The sequence below is a fragment of the Neopsephotus bourkii genome, unplaced genomic scaffold (genome assembly GCF_033783945.1).
Source record: "Neopsephotus bourkii isolate Nb327-2 ecotype Australia unplaced genomic scaffold, CSIRO-AGI_Nbou_v1 NB_969, whole genome shotgun sequence".
NCBI lineage: Eukaryota > Metazoa > Chordata > Aves > Psittaciformes > Psittacidae > Neopsephotus > Neopsephotus bourkii.
Genome location: NW_026901463.1, coordinates 21,799 through 38,997, shown reverse-complemented (window position 1 = coordinate 38,997; position 17,199 = coordinate 21,799). Strand labels below are relative to the sequence as shown.

At 45.6% G+C, this 17,199-nt stretch overlaps 1 protein-coding gene across 1 annotated transcript in view; it reads left to right on the top strand.

The window, feature by feature from the left end:
• The window catches only part of CNOT1 (CCR4-NOT transcription complex subunit 1), a 79,966-nt gene extending 70,305 nt beyond the window's left edge, over nucleotides 1-9,661 (top strand). The window contains exons 40-48 of the mRNA XM_061359374.1: nucleotides 479-642; nucleotides 921-1,038; nucleotides 1,490-1,591; nucleotides 2,438-2,611; nucleotides 3,970-4,119; nucleotides 7,415-7,595; nucleotides 8,001-8,133; nucleotides 8,236-8,370; nucleotides 8,513-9,661. Of these exons, the coding sequence (XP_061215358.1) occupies nucleotides 479-642; nucleotides 921-1,038; nucleotides 1,490-1,591; nucleotides 2,438-2,611; nucleotides 3,970-4,119; nucleotides 7,415-7,595; nucleotides 8,001-8,133; nucleotides 8,236-8,370; nucleotides 8,513-8,591 (1,236 nt within the window). The 3' untranslated portion in view covers nucleotides 8,592-9,661. The remainder of the gene's footprint in view (nucleotides 1-478; nucleotides 643-920; nucleotides 1,039-1,489; nucleotides 1,592-2,437; nucleotides 2,612-3,969; nucleotides 4,120-7,414; nucleotides 7,596-8,000; nucleotides 8,134-8,235; nucleotides 8,371-8,512) is intronic.
• Nucleotides 9,662-17,199: the final 7,538 nt, after the last annotated feature.

Below are 17,199 nucleotides of genomic sequence, written 5' to 3'. Positions count from 1 at the left end.
CATCAGGATGCCAAGTGGCTTTCTTGTTCGCAAAGAATTCATATCAAACAAACCTGAAGCTCACCTTTGTGCCTTGAAATGAAAAAGTCCTCTGCTATTGTTTTGAGGTACTAAAAGTATGCTTTAAAGTAGGTGATTCCTGGGTGTCTGCCTTGATTTTGTGAGGGCCTTGCCTATATTGCCTATACTCTTACACTACTGTTTATGGCTAGGTGGTCTTAGGTAGCTAAGGTCTCCCAACACTGCCCAGTCAGTCACTGTAGCCCATGGGACAGGGAGAACAAAGTATCATAGTTGGGAGTTGCTGATACAAATTACATTAATTTGCAGAACACTACCAGTAACTGAAAGTTTTGGTTCTTGTTAGAATCTGCAGGTTATTATTTATTTTTTTATACCTGGTGGTTAAAGTATTACCTGTAGGTTGACTTGCAAAGTAATTCTTTCTGTCACCACTGACATGCCTTGATCTCTCTAGGTCCTTGGTATTGTGGTGGGAGTTCTTCTGCAAGACCATGATGTTCGGCAGAGTGAGTTTCAGCAACTTCCTTATCATCGCATTTTCATCATGCTGCTGTTGGAATTAAATGCTCCTGAGCATGTGCTAGAAACCATCAACTTCCAGACACTCACAGCTTTCTGGTATGTATCTGAGATTGACCACAATGCTCATTCTTTCCCGGTAGGATCAAGATTTTTTCATCCAGAAGCTATCTCACTGTTCCTTTGTGGTGGCTTAATCACATTTGGAGTAACTGGTTCTCCTATGTACTGTCTACTTCCTTGTTTTAAGGAAGATGACTGGTAAAACCCAGGAGGCTAAAATGCCTTGCTTCTAGGGCTGTGTATGTTTTCTTTCAATGTTATGAAAAGTAATCTTATTGCTGTGCACTTCTAACCTGCTCTTACTTTTCTTTCAGTAACACATTTCACATCCTGAGGCCTACAAAAGCTCCAGGTTTTGTTTATGCCTGGCTGGAACTGATCTCCCATCGGATATTTATTGCAAGAATGCTGGCACATACACCACAGCAGAAGGTGTGGCTTCAGTTTATCTCTTCTGAATTAAAAAAAGCTCACACAGATGCTTATCTGGTGTGGTGCTGTTTCACATCTCTTGAAGTGTGCTAGTAGCATAGCTGTTTTGTGTTGTTGTCTTCCATATCCAGAGTCACCTAACTCCATGGAGGAGAATCTTTGTGTCAGTAATTCACCCTACAGCCCGTAGTTTGAAGTTAATAAACATGCCTTTGTCAAAGTCTGGAAGAGCTGTAGTCCAGCCCAAATACTGTTGACTCAGAATGGCATGTAGAGTGTTCTGGAAACACCTGTAGCATACAATGTGCAGCTAAAGCTGTGCTGCACTCAGTGCTAGAGCTAGCAGTGGGGTATAACTCCGATCCAGGTTTATGAAGACCAATCGAATTATGGTTTTGAAGTTAACTGCTCTTCATTGCACATTTTCCATCTGCTGTTTTTCTCTTGGCAGGGTTGGCCTATGTACGCTCAGTTACTGATCGATCTCTTCAAGTACTTGGCTCCTTTCCTTAGGAATGTAGAACTTGCTAAACCTATGCAAATTCTTTACAAGGTAAAAAAAAAAAAAAACAAAAAAAAAACCCCACAAAACAAAGCCAGCTGATAGATGCTGCTTCCAACCAAAGTGGTCTGAAAGTAGAGGTGTTCTGGTAGCAAAATAGTGTTTACTGTGCTTTTAGAATTGTCGTGGTTTAACCCACAGCCAGACAGCTTGTTACCCCCTCCCCCCCTACTTGCCCTCCCCCTACTCCTGGGGGAACGGAGAGGAGAATCAAAAAGAATGCAACTCCCACGGGTTGAGATAAGAACAGTTTAGTAACTAAGGTATAACACAAATCACTACTGCTACCACCAATAATAGTAATGATAAAGGAAATAACAAGGGAAGAGAATACAACACCCCATCACCAGGTGACCGATAACTTGCCCCCCCAGCCCAATCAAGCACCAACCCATACCTCCTCCAACCCTGCAGTCCACCCAGTCCTTCCGGCTAACTCCCAGTTCCCCCCTGGGCATGACATGCTGTGGTATGGAATACCTCTTTGGTCAGTTTGGGTCAGGTGTCCTGTCCCTGCTTCCTCCCGGCTCCCCTCCTCCCTGGCAGAGCATGAGGCCCACAGAGTCCTTGGCCAAACCAAAACATCATTGTTTTTCAGCTCTGTTCCCAGCTGAAAGTCAAAACACAGCCCTGCACCAGCTACCAAGAAAGAGAAAAATGACTGCCACTGCTAAACCCAGGACAAGAATTTATATCTTAAAGTTAAATGCAAATCCAGTGAGATAGAAACTGGAAGAAACGCTAGCCCCCCCCCCCCGATGAATTTCTTCCTGTTAATGTTGACCACATGACATAGAAGGATGGCTTTGCAAGCTCTCTCGTATTGTATTTTTCCAGGGCACTCTGCGTGTGTTGCTGGTCTTGTTGCATGATTTCCCAGAATTTCTTTGTGACTACCACTATGGTTTCTGTGATGTGATTCCACCTAACTGTATTCAGCTAAGGAATCTGATCCTGAGTGCCTTCCCACGGAACATGAGGCTTCCAGACCCTTTCACCCCCAATCTAAAGGTAGGACTCCATTTCATGAGTTTGATAATGGGAAGCTTTAATGCTCTAAGTCCTCTTCATTCTTTTATTTTTTGTGGAGACTGGAATTTTTGGGAACAGTTTAACTGATACTTGAACTAATGCAATCATTTAGATGTTAACGGGTAATAGGAAACATAGCAGCTAGCAGAACAGGGTTTTTGTTGTTTTTTTTTTTTTTTTTCCTTAAGCAGGTAGGTTTCAATTATGTTTGTAACACTTAACGTTTGAAGTTTTCCACACAGAGCAGGATACAGGCTTGTCTGCATGAAATCTGTTGCAGTTGGAATCATAAAGCTTGCCTCTTTCTATATGGCTTCATTGGCACCCCTAGACATTTAGCTCGCTTGCAAGGTCTGTGCAGGTTCAACCTGAAAGGACAGGCTGGTGAGGCTTGTATTACATGAGACCTTCCCTGAGTACCCAGCTTTTGCATGGGAAACCAGAGGGCTTTTCTTTTCCCAAAGCGAGACTGGTTTTATGATGTTCCTAAATCTAACAGGCATACCATATTGGAGCAAGAGCATCTTTATCATTTTTGCGTCTCATTTGTCACTAAAAACCAGACTACTTAAGCAGTCTTTGTGGCATTGCTGTTGAAAGTTCAGATGACAGTTCCTGCCTGTTTTGTTCAGCTCATGCTGAATTGTACAGTTTGTGCTCCACAGGATGTGTGGAGACTGGAGTTCAGTTAACTAATGGTTGAAGCGCACTATGTAATTGAAAAACTTTTGGATTAGAAACATAGATTCCATCTTATTATGAAAATAATGAGATAAACTACAAGCCTCTTGCATAATGAGGAGAGACTTTGAGAAGTGTTAATGTTACCTAATTAAATCTTTGTGCATATGCCAGGCTCCTCATCATGGAATGATTAGAAGCAAACTTTCTCACACTGTTAAAGCACTGTCTTATTATTCTTCCTTGACTGAGCTGTGCAGGGTGATGGGAGTAAAGCTGCAATACTTAGTACTTCTTGAGACTGAAGAAGGCTGTTCCTGACTTGTGTGGATGTTGGTACTTTCTTAAACTACCAAACTGTTTTGAGTGTAGATAGGGAGACTTCAGAGGCTGCAATTGAATTCCCCCGTGGCCCTCAACCTTGACTTCTTTTATCCTCTACCCTCCATTCCTTGAGATGGTCATCTAACAGGTTTGCACATTAGAGACCAAGTTTCTTTTGGAATCTGCAAAAGCCTAGTGTTTCCTTTTCATTGCTGGTAGGAAAAAATGATCAACAACAGTAGTTGATGTAATAATTACTTACAGATCTGCTTTTGCAGTTTGTCCCTTTAGAGATTGCTTATGGTTTAGCTGACCGGGTTTTCTCTCCACAGGTAGACATGTTAAGTGAGATTAATATCGCGCCACGAATACTCACAAATTTCACTGGAGTTATGCCACCTCAGTTCAAGAAGGACTTGGATTCCTATCTCAAAACCCGCTCTCCTGTCACTTTCTTGTCTGACTTGCGCAGCAACCTACAGGTGAGTGGTTTTTGAGGATGCTTAATTCAAATAGCATGGAACAGATGATTTCACTGCGTGAGTCGCCCTCCTTCTTTGCAGGAATTTTGTTTGGTGTGTAGCAAGCATGTTTATTCTTGACTCCATTTCTAGGCATATCAAAGATGAGTGGGTTATTAAGAGCAGCCAACATGAGTCATTATGAGGGGGAAGTCATGTTTGACCAACCTTATAGCCTTCTATGAGGAAGTGACTAGGTGGAGGGATGATGGTAGAGCAGTAGATGTGGTTTTTCTTGATTTCAGTAAGGCATTTGATACTGTCTCCCACAGCATTCTCATAGATAAGCTAAGGAAGTGTGGGCTTGACGATCAGGTAGTGAGGTGGATCAAGAACTGGTTGGAAGGAAGAAGGCAGAGAGTTGTGGTCAATGGTGCAGAATCTAGCTGGAGGTCTGTGACTAGTGGAGTCCCTCAGGGGTCGGTGCTGGGACCAGTGCTGTTTAATATTTTCATCAACGACCTGGATGAGGGAACCGAGTGTACTCTCAGCAAGTTCGCTGATGACACTAAACTGGGAGGAATGGCTGACACACCAGAAGGCTGTGTTGCCATTCAGCGAGACCTGGACAGGCTGGATAGTTGGGCGGGGAGAAATTTGATGAAATTCAACAAGGGCAAGTGTAGAGTCTTGCATCTGGGGAAGAACAGCCCCATGTACCAGTACAGGTTGGGGACTGACCTGCTGGAAAGTAGCGAAGGGGAAAGGTACCTGGGGGTCCTGGTGTATAGGAGGATGACCATGAGCCAGCAATGTGCCCTTGTGGACAAGAAGGCAAATGGCATCCTGGGGTGCATTAGAAAGGGTGTGGTTAGTAGGTCAAGAGAGGTTCTCCTCCCCCTCTATTCTGCCTTGGTTAGGCCGCATCTGGAATGTTGTGTCCAGTTCTGGGCCCCTCAGTTCAAGAAGGACAGGGAACTGCTTGAAAGAGTCCAGCGCAGAGCCACAAAGATGATTAAGGAAGTGGAACACCTCCCTTATGAGGAGAGGCTGAAGGAGCTGGGTCTCTTTAGCTTGGAGAAGAGGAGACTGAGGGGTGACCTCATCAGTGTTTACATAACAGGTGGGTGTCAGGATGATGGAGCTAGGCTTTTTTCAGTGATATCCAGTGATAGGACAAGGGGCAATGGGTGTAAACTGGAGCATAGAAGGTTCCACGTTAAGATCAGGAAGAACTTCTTTACTGTGAGAGTGACAGAGCACTGGAACAGGTTGCCCAGGGGGGTTGTGGAGTCTCCCACATTGGAGATATTCAAGGCCCGCCTGGACAAGTTCCTGTGTGATGTACTCTAGGTTACCCTGCTCTTGCAGGGGGGTTGGACTAGATGATCTCTTGAGGTCACTTCCAACCCTTGGGATTCTGTAAGAAAGTTTTTTTGTTTGTTTTTTTTTGCTCAGTAGTAAAGCCCTGTGAAATGCATAGGGAATGTTGAGTTTAAGGACCCTAAAATGATTTAATTTAAAAGCAGATGGTTTTATCTACATGAGCTGCCAAATGCTTGTGGCGAAAATGTAAGGTTGTCTCTTCTCCTTGCATGTCTCCAGTGTACAACCTTGCAAATCTTAGTGAAGAATGTACTTAGAGATGCTTGCATCAAGCTTGCTTGGGTTTTTTTTTGGTCTTCAAACTTTGGGTGATGAAGAATCTTGTGGCTTCTATCATGACCCCAGCACTGCTTACCCAGGCATTGTCCGAGTTTCAACAGGGTTTATGGAACTTGATTGAATCTATTTAGAATCTGGTAAAATTTTTATGCAAAATTGATTCTAGAAGGTTCTAGAATCAATCTAGATTCAAAAGGTTCTAGAAATCTGTGAATCTGCATGCTAATGCTTTAGGAGTTAAAGGTAAATTAGCTAAAGGCCACCTCAGAATTATTAGCCAGCCATATTTCATACATCACAGGGCTTGGCTTGCAATAGACTTCATGGCTGGAGTTGGGCTTACTCAGAAAATTGTTCATATGGAAGCATTTGCATAGGTGCTGTGTGTTTCAGCCAGCCTCTGGCACTGCTGGTGAATTCACACTGCCTTTACCTTTTGTAGGGAGTACAGAAATTTGTCCATTGGGTCTTTCAACACTTTTCTGATGCTTTTGAATATACACACACACACATATACGGGTTGCCCAGGGAGGTTGTGAGTGCTTCATCCCTGGCAGTGTTCAAGACCAGGTTGGATGAGGCCTTGGGTGATATGGTTTAGTGTGAGGTGTCCCTGCCCATGGCAGGGGGGTTGGAACTAGATGATCTTAAGGTCCTTTCCAACCCTAACTATTCTATGATTCTATGGAGCACTCACAACCTCCTGGGCAACCTATTCCAGTCCCTCACCACCCTAACAGTAAAGAATTTCCTCCTTATATCCAATCTAAACTTGTCCTGTTTAAGTTTCAACCCGTTACCCCTTGTACTGTCACTACAGTCCCTAATGAAGAGTCCATTCCCAGCATTCCTATAGGCCCCCTTCAGATACTGGAAGGCTGCTATGAGGTCTCCACACAGGCTTCTCTTGTCCAGGCTGAACAGCCCCAACTTTCTCATCCTCTCTTCATATGGGAGGTGCTCCAGTCCCCTGATCATCCTCATGGCTCTCCTCTGAACTTGTTCCAACAGTTCCATGTCCTTTATATGTTGAGGACACCAGAACTGCACACAATACTCCAGGTGAGGTATCACAAGAACAGAGTAGAGGGGAAGGATCACCTCCTTCGACCTGCTGGTCACACTCCTTTTGATGCAGCCCAGGATAGGGTTGGCTTTTTGGGCTGCGAGCACACACTGAAGCCAGCTCATGTTTAGTTTCTCATCGACCAGCACCCCCAAGTCTTTCTCTGCAGGGCTGCTCTGAATCTCTTCTCTGCCCAACCTGTAGCTGTGCCTGGGATTGCTCTGACCCAGGTGTAGGACCTTGCACATGGCATGGTTAAACTTCATAAGGCTGGCATCAGCCCACCTCACAAGCGTGTCAAAGTCCCTCTGGATGGCATTCCTTCCCTCCAGCATATCAGCTGAATCACACAGCTTGGTGTCATTGGCAAACTTGGTGAGGGCGCACTCAATCTCACTGTCCATGTCACTGACAAAGATGTTGAACAAGACAAAAGGATAAAGGCTAAACTGAATTTGTGGATGCCCCGAGTGTATTCTTTTCTGTATAATCAAGAGGAGACTTGGATGCTGTTGTTGTATGTGCTGTACCTTTGGTTGCTGAAGGAATATAGACTGTTAATGCTTTTTCTATCTTTGCTATTAGGTATCAAATGAACCTGGCAACCGCTACAACATCCAGCTGATTAATGCCCTGGTGCTCTACGTAGGCACTCAAGCTATTGCGCACATTCACAACAAAGGCAGCACACCCTCTATGAGTACCATTACTCACTCAGCTCACATGGACATCTTCCAGAATTTGGCAGTAGACCTGGATACTGAAGGTGAGCTGGAAATGCTTCTATTTCATGAGATGTCAAATATGAACAGCAGATTATCTGTTGGCACTATGAGAAATACAGGTGGTGATTTTATGTAGCTGCTAGGGAATTTACAGCAAGTCATGCTATGTTAGAATGTTCAAACCAAATGTTTGGGATATTCAAGGGTATGAGAAATAAGTTTAATGAAGAGGAATTGAATTCTTCCTGACACATCAGGTGTTGGGGTTTTCTTTGGGATTTTTTGTTTTGTTTTGTTTTGTGTTTTCCTTTCATATTATTAATTGGCTTCATTTCTTGTACTTTTGTAATGCAGGCTCACAAACCTTCATCTCAGTACTAGCTGCTGCTTATTTCTTTCTGCATGTGCGTAAGGGAGACCATCTGTATTCTCTCCTTCTTTTGCAGGCCGGTACCTTTTCTTGAATGCAATCGCCAACCAGCTGCGATACCCCAACAGTCACACCCACTACTTCAGTTGCACCATGCTCTACCTATTTGCAGAGGCCAACACTGAAGCCATCCAGGAGCAGATCACTAGGTGAGATGGAAGGTGTTTTGTGTGCCAGCATCCAGCTTTTTACTTTCCTTCCTTGTGTGTTGGTTCTTTTGAGCTCTAACTGGTTTTAGTTTTGGATTTCAGGGTTCTCTTGGAACGACTGATTGTAAACAGGCCTCATCCTTGGGGTCTCCTTATTACTTTCATTGAGCTGATAAAAAATCCAGCGTTTAAGTTCTGGAACCATGAGTTTGTTCACTGTGCCCCAGAAATTGAGAAGTGAGTATAAGTTAACCACAAAATTAACTTAAACTGTATCTGAAGCAGGGGCTGAGTTGCACTGTGAGTTTTTGGTGCTTCATAGTGAAAGCACCGCTTGCTGCCATAAATGCATCTAACACTGCTTTGCTTCTGTGTCCAGGTTGTTCCAGTCAGTTGCACAGTGCTGCATGGGGCAGAAGCAAGCCCAGCAAGTGATGGAAGGGACTGGTGCCGGTTAGATGAACCACATGTCATGTTGTAAGTGTGCCAGCCTGGGGGTCCTCATCTCATCAACTGACAGAAGACTCTGTAAGACTCCTCCTGACCTTCCCAGCCCCCTTGATTGGGTAGACACAACCAATCCTGGGTGAAAGTTGTTCTAAAAGTTCCAGTCATTCAAAAATGTTCCAAAGTTTGAAACTAATTTTTTTTACTTTTGGCCAAATTCAGACAATGCTGTGAATATCATTTTGAAATAGTGTAAGTACAAGGAACAGAAACGTTTGTCTGGACTTCTGGGATTGTGCAAATTGTGTAAAAGGCAGGTGGGTAACGGGTGCCTGTCCAGTTTGTAATAAAGGGGCAGCTGCTGATGACAAGCACTTGTCTGGAGCAGACCTCCTTGTCCTGATGTTCCCAGACTCCCAAAGAATGTTGAAAAGCCAGTTGTTAGAATATATCTTATTTTTCTTTATGTGGATGGGGGAACCTTTAAATCACTAAGTTGTTTTATCAAAAAAAAAAAAGTGGATGTGTTTGGAATGTGGGAATACTATGGAACACGGGAAAGGGGGAGGGGGTTAAGGTTCAGTGTTGCTTTTTCATCAAATGTTGATAGATAGCAAGTGGAGTGACAAGCAGAGAATACCTCCCTTCTGTTGGAGGTGACACCTCAGGCAGGCCCTTTGGGAGAGGGTCAGCTGGTTTTAGTAAAGAAACCAGGGACCAGGACTATAGCTTGTTTTTTTTTTTCTTTTTTCTTTTTTGGGGGGGTGTATGTTTATTTGACACCTGTAAATTTTGGAAGGTAGGGGGGTTAAATCGATCTTTTCCCACCCCCCACCCCGTGACCACACATTATAAATTTGCAAAGAAAAGGAAAAAACAAACAAACAAAACCCAATAAAACAAAAAATTTCAAAGGACCAATGCAGCCCATTTTGTAAGGATTTTGAATATTTTTTTAAAGTATTGGTCCATGTGTTGTATTTTGTAGCCTTTCTAGTTCTTGGGCTTTAGTTCTCCCACTTCTTGTATGTATGTATGTATGTATACTGTAATTACACATTAAAGTCATGACATGCACCTGTCACAGTTCTTATTCTCTCCAGTTCCATCCTTCCTGGCCAGTTGGTCTTCCAAAGTCTGTTCCACCCATCCAAAACCTGTGGTTTTCCAGTGTTTTGGGCCTAGCTATTGAAAGCAGCTGGGTTTTCTAGGTGAGGTCTAAGTGGACAACTGTTGGGACTAGATAGGGTCTTGCTTTGATGTGCAAAAGGAAAGGGCAGTTGTGTGGAAATATCTTAGTTGCAAGATCAGGAGCAGGGTTTGTCCCTGACACAGTTGTGCTACAAAGGATTGTGCTTGCAACAGAGGGATGCTGAGCACAAACAGCAGCTCAGCTTCATTTCTAATGACTTGTACCCTGCTATGGTATTCTCTTCAGCAACGATCTCTGCAAGGTTGCTAGTTAGCTGGAATAAGATAGGTGGCTTCAGTGTTGCCAATACTGCAAAATCCTGTGCCTCACAGCTTAGCAGATACTAGGAAACAGCTCCACTGCTTCCTCTTTGGATAACACGACTAGTTTGTTAAAGCTAGTTGGCTGCTAGTTTTAAGAGGAGAGAGTCAGGATTTCCAGCTCAGGTTTAAGGGATTGTGTACCTGGCATGCTTTACCTGCAGAACAAAAACCAGCTCTGAGGGACCATGGAGCCAGCTATACCAGGGGACTGCAGCTCAAGGAGGATTCTCTACCTAGGACCTGTTTCTAGGTGGTGTGTTTCAGTCATTGGTGTGTCAAAGAGCAGCTTCTTGCCAGTTCCTACAATTCTCTGGAATTTTTTTTTTTTAATTTTATTTTTTTTTGCAGGACAGCAGTTGTGTTGAAACTGAGTCTGTTGAAGTGGATTTTTTTTGTTCTGGTGTTGAAAATCCAGCTTGCTCCTCTTCTTGTATTGGGTTAGGATACAGAGAATTACCAGCAACCAGTTTTTATCTAGACTGGATGCCATGGGGTGTTTTTTCCTGCCATTTATCTCTAGAAAACCTTATGCAGAGCTTACTGACTTGTCTAATAACTCAAAGCTCAAAAGTCTCTGGTTCTGTACTAACGCTGCTGTCCATGGTTGATTCCCTTGAGGCTTTAAGAACTGCTAAGCTGGTGTAAAGAAGGGGTTGGAAGGTGGACAGGACTTAGCCAGGATCTCAGTAATTTGAGTTGAGCTGGTAAGGATAGAGGCTGCTATACTTCATACCCTCTCTTGGCAGGCAAGGAACGCGCAGCTGGTACTGTCAGCATAAATCATGCTCATGTTCCTACCAGCAGAGGCCCTGGGTAAAATTCATGTTTAAGGAATGAAGACTGACCTTTTGAGCCACTGTGTATGCCTAGTTTTAAATCCAGTCTGCTGTAGGGAGAGAAGTAGCACCAAGGCAGCAGGCTTGACTCCATCTAGCTACTGCATTGCACCACTCTACAAGGGGAATTAAACAAAGCTACCCTGGGTAATGTGAAATCACTCTGGCCCTAAGCAGTGCAAGTAGGGCAGTAGCTGATCTTGATCTACACGAGTACAGTTTGGGTTTTTCTCGTTTGCAATACTTCAAACTGCAGCAGCAGCAAAGATCCCCTCCTCTTACATGGGGCTCTGCACCCTGTTGAAGTAGATTGCACTTCTAGCTGCACCACTTGCTTGGCCTGCAAACCTCCAGTGATCTGTCATGCAGAAACTGCTGAGGGAAAATATATTAATATAGCTAAACATGATGCAGAGCAGTGCCTGAATTCAGGGAAGAACCATATTAACCAGAGGGTATGCAGAGCTGTGGCAGTGCTCCTTCAGAGCAGTCCTAAGCCCATACAGAAATGCCTTTTATAGAGGTAGAAGGAGATACCTGTTCTATTCAGCCTATATAAAAACCAGATGGATGGGCTTGTAGTCTTTAAAATGCTCAATATTAGCCAAGTATAGTTGAGGAGTTCAGTGTTGTCAGCATCTCCACCTGTCAGATGTTTACTCTGAACAGTAAGGTGTAAGAGTTACCAGATGGATTTCTGCCCTCTCTATCTGGACAAGGAGGAATTCTTGCCTTAAATTTCTGGTGCTACATGAGAGAACTGTGCTGTGGTATGGAATACCTCTTTGGTCAGTTTGGGTCAGGTGTCCTGTCTCTGCTTTCTCCCAGCTTCCCCTCCTCCCTGGCAGAGCATGAGGCTCACAAAGTCCTTGGCCAAACCAAAACATCATTGTTATCAGCCGAAAGTCAAAACACAGCACTACACCAGCTAACAAGAAAAGAGAAAAATGACTGCTACTGCTAAACACAGGCCATTATCCACCCCTTATTCCATACCATTCACGTCATGCTCAGATCCCACATTTTCAGTATACCATCACTCTTATCTAAGTGCACTCTTAGTGCATGGACCAGTCCCTATAAAGCTGCTGAGTCCATCTGGTCCATGATGTCAGGCTCCATCTCTTGTAACAGTCTTCCAGAGTGGGAGAGGCTGTGTGCAGTGTTCACACTCTTGAATACCCTGGGCAATAGTGCCCATTGGTAAGTCCACCCCTCGATCATGAGTCCACCTCTATATTGCATCTCTGCTCTGATGGCCTGAAGTGCCATGGGCCTACCAGGCTTAAAATAATTCACTGTCCCCTTCAGCTGTTTCTGCAGCTTGTTGCTGGGGACTCCATACAGCTGCCTTCCATTTCCGATGCTTTCAAAGCACTGGAGGGGCACAGTGGACTAGATACTTGCCCATACTGTCCTACATGCCCTGCCACTCATAACTGTCCAGTCTTGGGGAAAACCTCTTGGTCCTCCTATATTGTCGTCTAACCCCAGACAAGACCCAAACCTGACTCTGCTTAACTTTTGAGATCAGACAAAATGGTGGTGGGTAAAACACAGTCTGTATGTGTGCCAACATGCTGATCCCCGTCACAATCAGCAAGCAGGTCCCAAGGATACCCAAAGGCCGTTCAAAACCTTCAGAACTCTCAAACGATGCTGCTGTACTTATCACTGGGGCTGTTGTAGCTGCTGTGCTTGCCGGCTCTCTCACCACCAGCTTCTCTTTCTTTGGGTCCAGATCTTCCTCCTCTGCCTTGCTGGGAAATGCTGTGTGGTCTCCTGCATCCTCCTGGGGCTCAGCGGGCTGCTTCCAGGGAATGCTCTCAGCCGTTGCGGTGCTCGGCTCCTCCGCCGCCTTCTCCCGCTGCTCGGCAGCCACCTCCTTCCGCTCCTCGCCCGCCCCGACCTCCTCCACCGGCAGCCACTCCTTGCTGACCGTTGGCCCCGCTCCCACCACTGCTTAGTCCCCTGGGCCGCTCTCCTGGGCCGCTTCGACCGCCGCTGGCTCCCAGGGCTGCTCCCCCTCGGCTCCCCGCGGCTTCTCGCAGACAGAGGTGAGGGCGAGGGCCAGGACGGTGAAGAGCAGCCGGACAGCCAGGTAAAAGTCCACGGCCGTGTCCGTCTCGCCCTGCTGCTGGAGCCCACCTGTATTACAAGTCATTGCCATAAAGTACAGTGAGACAAGAATCTTAGGCCAAGCCCCACACTTGATAAACACTAACATAGCAAATACCGGGTCTTAGTAATGTACTACATTCTGAAACTGAGATCAAGAGGAACAACTCTGAGAGCCAATAAATCAGCATTGTGACGAGTGATTATTAATCTGGTCAGATCTGTCGTTATCTCAACCTCTCGGGCCCCACGTTAGGCGCAAAAACGAACTGTCGTGGTTTGAACCCAGCCAGACGGCTCGTTTCACTCACTCCCCCCCCTTCTTACCCTCCCCCTACTCCCGGAGGTACGGAGAGGAGAATCAAAAAGAATGCAACTCCCATGGGTTGAGATAAGAACAGTTTAATAACTAAAGTATAACACAAATCACTACTGCTACCACCAATTATAATAATGATAAAGGAATTAACAAGGGAAGAGAATACAACACCTCACCACCAGCTGACCGATAACTTGCCCACCCCAGCCCGACCAAGCACCGACCGATACCTCCTCCAACGCTGCAGTCCCTAGCCCTTCCCAGTTACATCCTGGGCATGATGTGCTGTGGTATGGAATACCTCTTTGGTCTGTTTGGGTCAGGTGTCCTGTCTCTGCTTCTTTCTCACTTCCCTTCCTCCCTGGCAGAGTATGAGGCTCACCAAGTCCTTGGCCAAACCAAAACATCATTGTTATCAGCTCTGCTCCCAGGCCGAAAGTCAAAACACAGCAGTGCACCAGCTACCAAGAAGGAGAAAAATGATTCCTACTGCTAAACCCAGGACAGATGGGGATCACCATGTTGGCACGCATACAGAGTGTGTTTTGCCCACGACCATTTTGTCTGATTTCAAGAGTTAAGCTGAGTCAGGTTTGGGTCTTGTCTGGGGTTAAATTACAATATAGGAGGACCAAGAGATTTTCCCCGAGGCTGGACAGCCATGAGTGGCAGGGTGTGTGGGATAGTATGGGCAAGTATCCAGGTCAGTGGGCCCCTACAGTACTTTGGAATTTCACCACTAAACTACTGCAAAATCCAGAAGTATTAGTAAAACACTTAAATGAGTTGTGGGGTCATTCTGGCCATGGCAACGTGCTGGGGCTTGCCCTGTTCTTACAGGGCCTTGTTCAACACTGTCCAGCACCTTCAAAAGAAAAAAAATGTCTCTGGATCTGAGGGCAAAGCACCAGTCAGCGCAGCTACTCCAGCTCCAAGCACAGCAGCTATACCACCCCCAGCGACAAGTACAGTTGCTACCCAAACTTTGGCTGCAGGGAACAGCGCAGCTACCCCAGCGACAAGTACAGCAGCTACTCAAACTTCGACTCCAACAGACAGTGCGGCTACCCCAGTTCCAAGCACAGCAGCTCCACCACCCCTAGCAACAAGTACAGTCGCTACTCAAACCACAGTGATAATCACTGCAACTAAACCAGAGGACCAATTCGTACCAATATCAGTTGCCCCTGTACGCAAGAGAAAAAGCAAAAAAGAGGCATGAAAGAGTGAAGCAAGATGAAGAAACAATATATTCACCACCTGGTCCAGCATTTGATCAGGAGTCATCATCACATGACAAAGAAGAAGAAGAAGAGGTGACTTCTCGACCTCAGACCTCAACTGAGGTATGGAATATGTGAAAAGATTTTACCCATCAACCATGGGAGTACATCATCACCTGGTTGCTCCGATGCTGGGACAACAGGGCCGATGGTCATGAACTAGAAGGTACAGAAGCTAAGCAGCTGGGATTGCTTGCTCGAGAAGGGGGAATTGACGAAGCAACTGCAAGAGAGAAAAAGTCCCTCAGTCTTTGGAGGCGGCTCTTGGCAGCTGTCAAAGAAAGGTTTCCATACAAGGATGATGTTATGAGTTGTTTGGCCATGTGGACTAATTTAGACAAAGGCATCCGGTCTCTGAGGGAATCAGCCATCGTAGAGATGATCTATCACATCAAGCCGAATAATGGGGATATACCTGTAGACCCAGATGAAGTCGAATGTACACAACCCATGTGGCAAAAACTTACACAGAATGCACCATCATCATATGCCCATTCATTGGCAACAGTAACCTGGAATGAATAGTACCACTAGCAGTGGATGAAATGGCTCATAAACTCTGCGAGTTCGAAGACAATCTCACCCCTTCCATCATCTCAGCTGTGGAAAAACTGTCTCAGGATCTCAAACAATTGAGGGACGATCTATCTGATTTATCCAGCTCCTCACGTGTATCAGCACGTCTCAGCTATTAACAAAAGGCATCCTATTGTTCGAGAGAGAAGATACAGGAGGTATACGCCACGGACCACCCTATGGTTTTACCTGCAGGATCACGGAGAAGATATGACAAAGTGCGATGGAAAACCTACTTCAGCTTTGGAGGAACAAGTGAATGAAATAAAAGGGGAGCAAGGGCCAAGACTAATCATCCCATTAGAGCTGTGGCTTCAGTCTCTGGCGAGCAGTTTCCCAGATGGCATGGAAGAGCTGATTTTACTCCAGCTCCTGTGATAATGAAGAATAATCCCTTTCAACACGACTTAAGTGTCCATCGTTGTGATGACTATTAGAGGGGCCCTGCTTCCAGCCAGGTGGAGGAGAGAGACAACTGGGTTTCCTGGACTGTGTGGATCAGATGGCCTGGCACATCAGTCCCACAGAAGTATAATGCTTCAGTAGATACTGGTGCACAGTGTACCCTGATGCCATCAAGCTATCAAGGGGTGGAACCCATCTATATTTCTGGAGTGACAGGAGAATCCCAAGAGTTGACTGTACTGGAGGCTGAAATCAGCCTGACTGGGAGGAAATGGTAAAAGCACCCCATTGTGACTGGTCCGGGGGCTCCATGCATCCTTGCCATACACTACCACAGGACAGGGTACTTCAAAGACCCAAAAGGGTACTGATGGGCTTTTGGTGTTCTGCTTTGGAGAAGGAGGAAATTGAGCAGCTGTTCACCTTGCCTGGTCTCTCAGAGGATCCTTCTCTTGTGGGGTTGCTGAAGGTTGAAGAACAACAAGTGCCATTAGCGAGCACAACAGTGCACCAGCGGCAATATCACACCAACCAAGACTCCCTGATTCCCATCCATCAGCTGATCCGTAGACTGGGGAATTAGGGAGTGATCATCAGGACCCACTCACCCTTTAATAGCCCCAAATGGCCAGTGCGAAAGTCTAACAGAGAGTAGAGACTAACAGTAACTATTGTGGTCTGAATGAAGTCCCATCACCATTGAGTGCTGCCGTACCGGGCATGCTAGAAGTTCAGTATGAATTAGAGGCAAAAGCAGCCAAGTGGTATGCCACGATTGATATTGCCAGTGCAGTTTTTTCAATTCCCTTGGCAGCAGAGTGCAGACCACAGTTCACATTTACTTGGAGGGGTGTCCAGTTCCAGATCATTTCCAGAATAACCTTATAAACACTTGGGTCAAAGAGCATGGCATTGAGTGGGTATATCACATCCCCTACCATGCACCAACCTCTGGAAAAATTAAACAGTACAATGGGCTGTTAAAAACTACACTGAGAGCAATGGGTGGGGGAACTTTCAAGCATTGGGATACACACTTACCAAAGGCCACCTGGTTCTGATTCACTAGAGGATCTGCCAGCAGGGCTGACCCAGCCCAGTCAGAACTTTTCAGTATTGTAGAGGGGGACAAAGTTCCTGTGGTGCACATGAAGAATTTGCTGGGGAAGACAGTCTGGGTTATTCCTGCTCCAGGTAAAGGCAAACCCACTCGTGGGATTGCTTTTACTCAGCGACCCAGATATACTTGGTGGGTAATGCAGGAAGATGGAGAAGTCCGATGTGTACCTCAAGGGGGTTTTATTTTAGGGGAAAACAGCCAATGAACTTAATTGTATGCTGTTGCCTGCTGTGTAATACTTTTATAGCCCATCAACTAGGTGTCTTCAGGTCACCAGCGACTGGCCCTGACTTCCCTCCAACCGTCATCCCAACAGAGAATGAATTTTGATAGAACCAGGCGAGTTCTGCAGTAAAGGAACAATCAGCATCAGTAGGCAACGATCCAACACTGCACGCAGCCTTTCCTACCCTGAAAGACTGTTACAAGGGTTGGAACCTGATATCA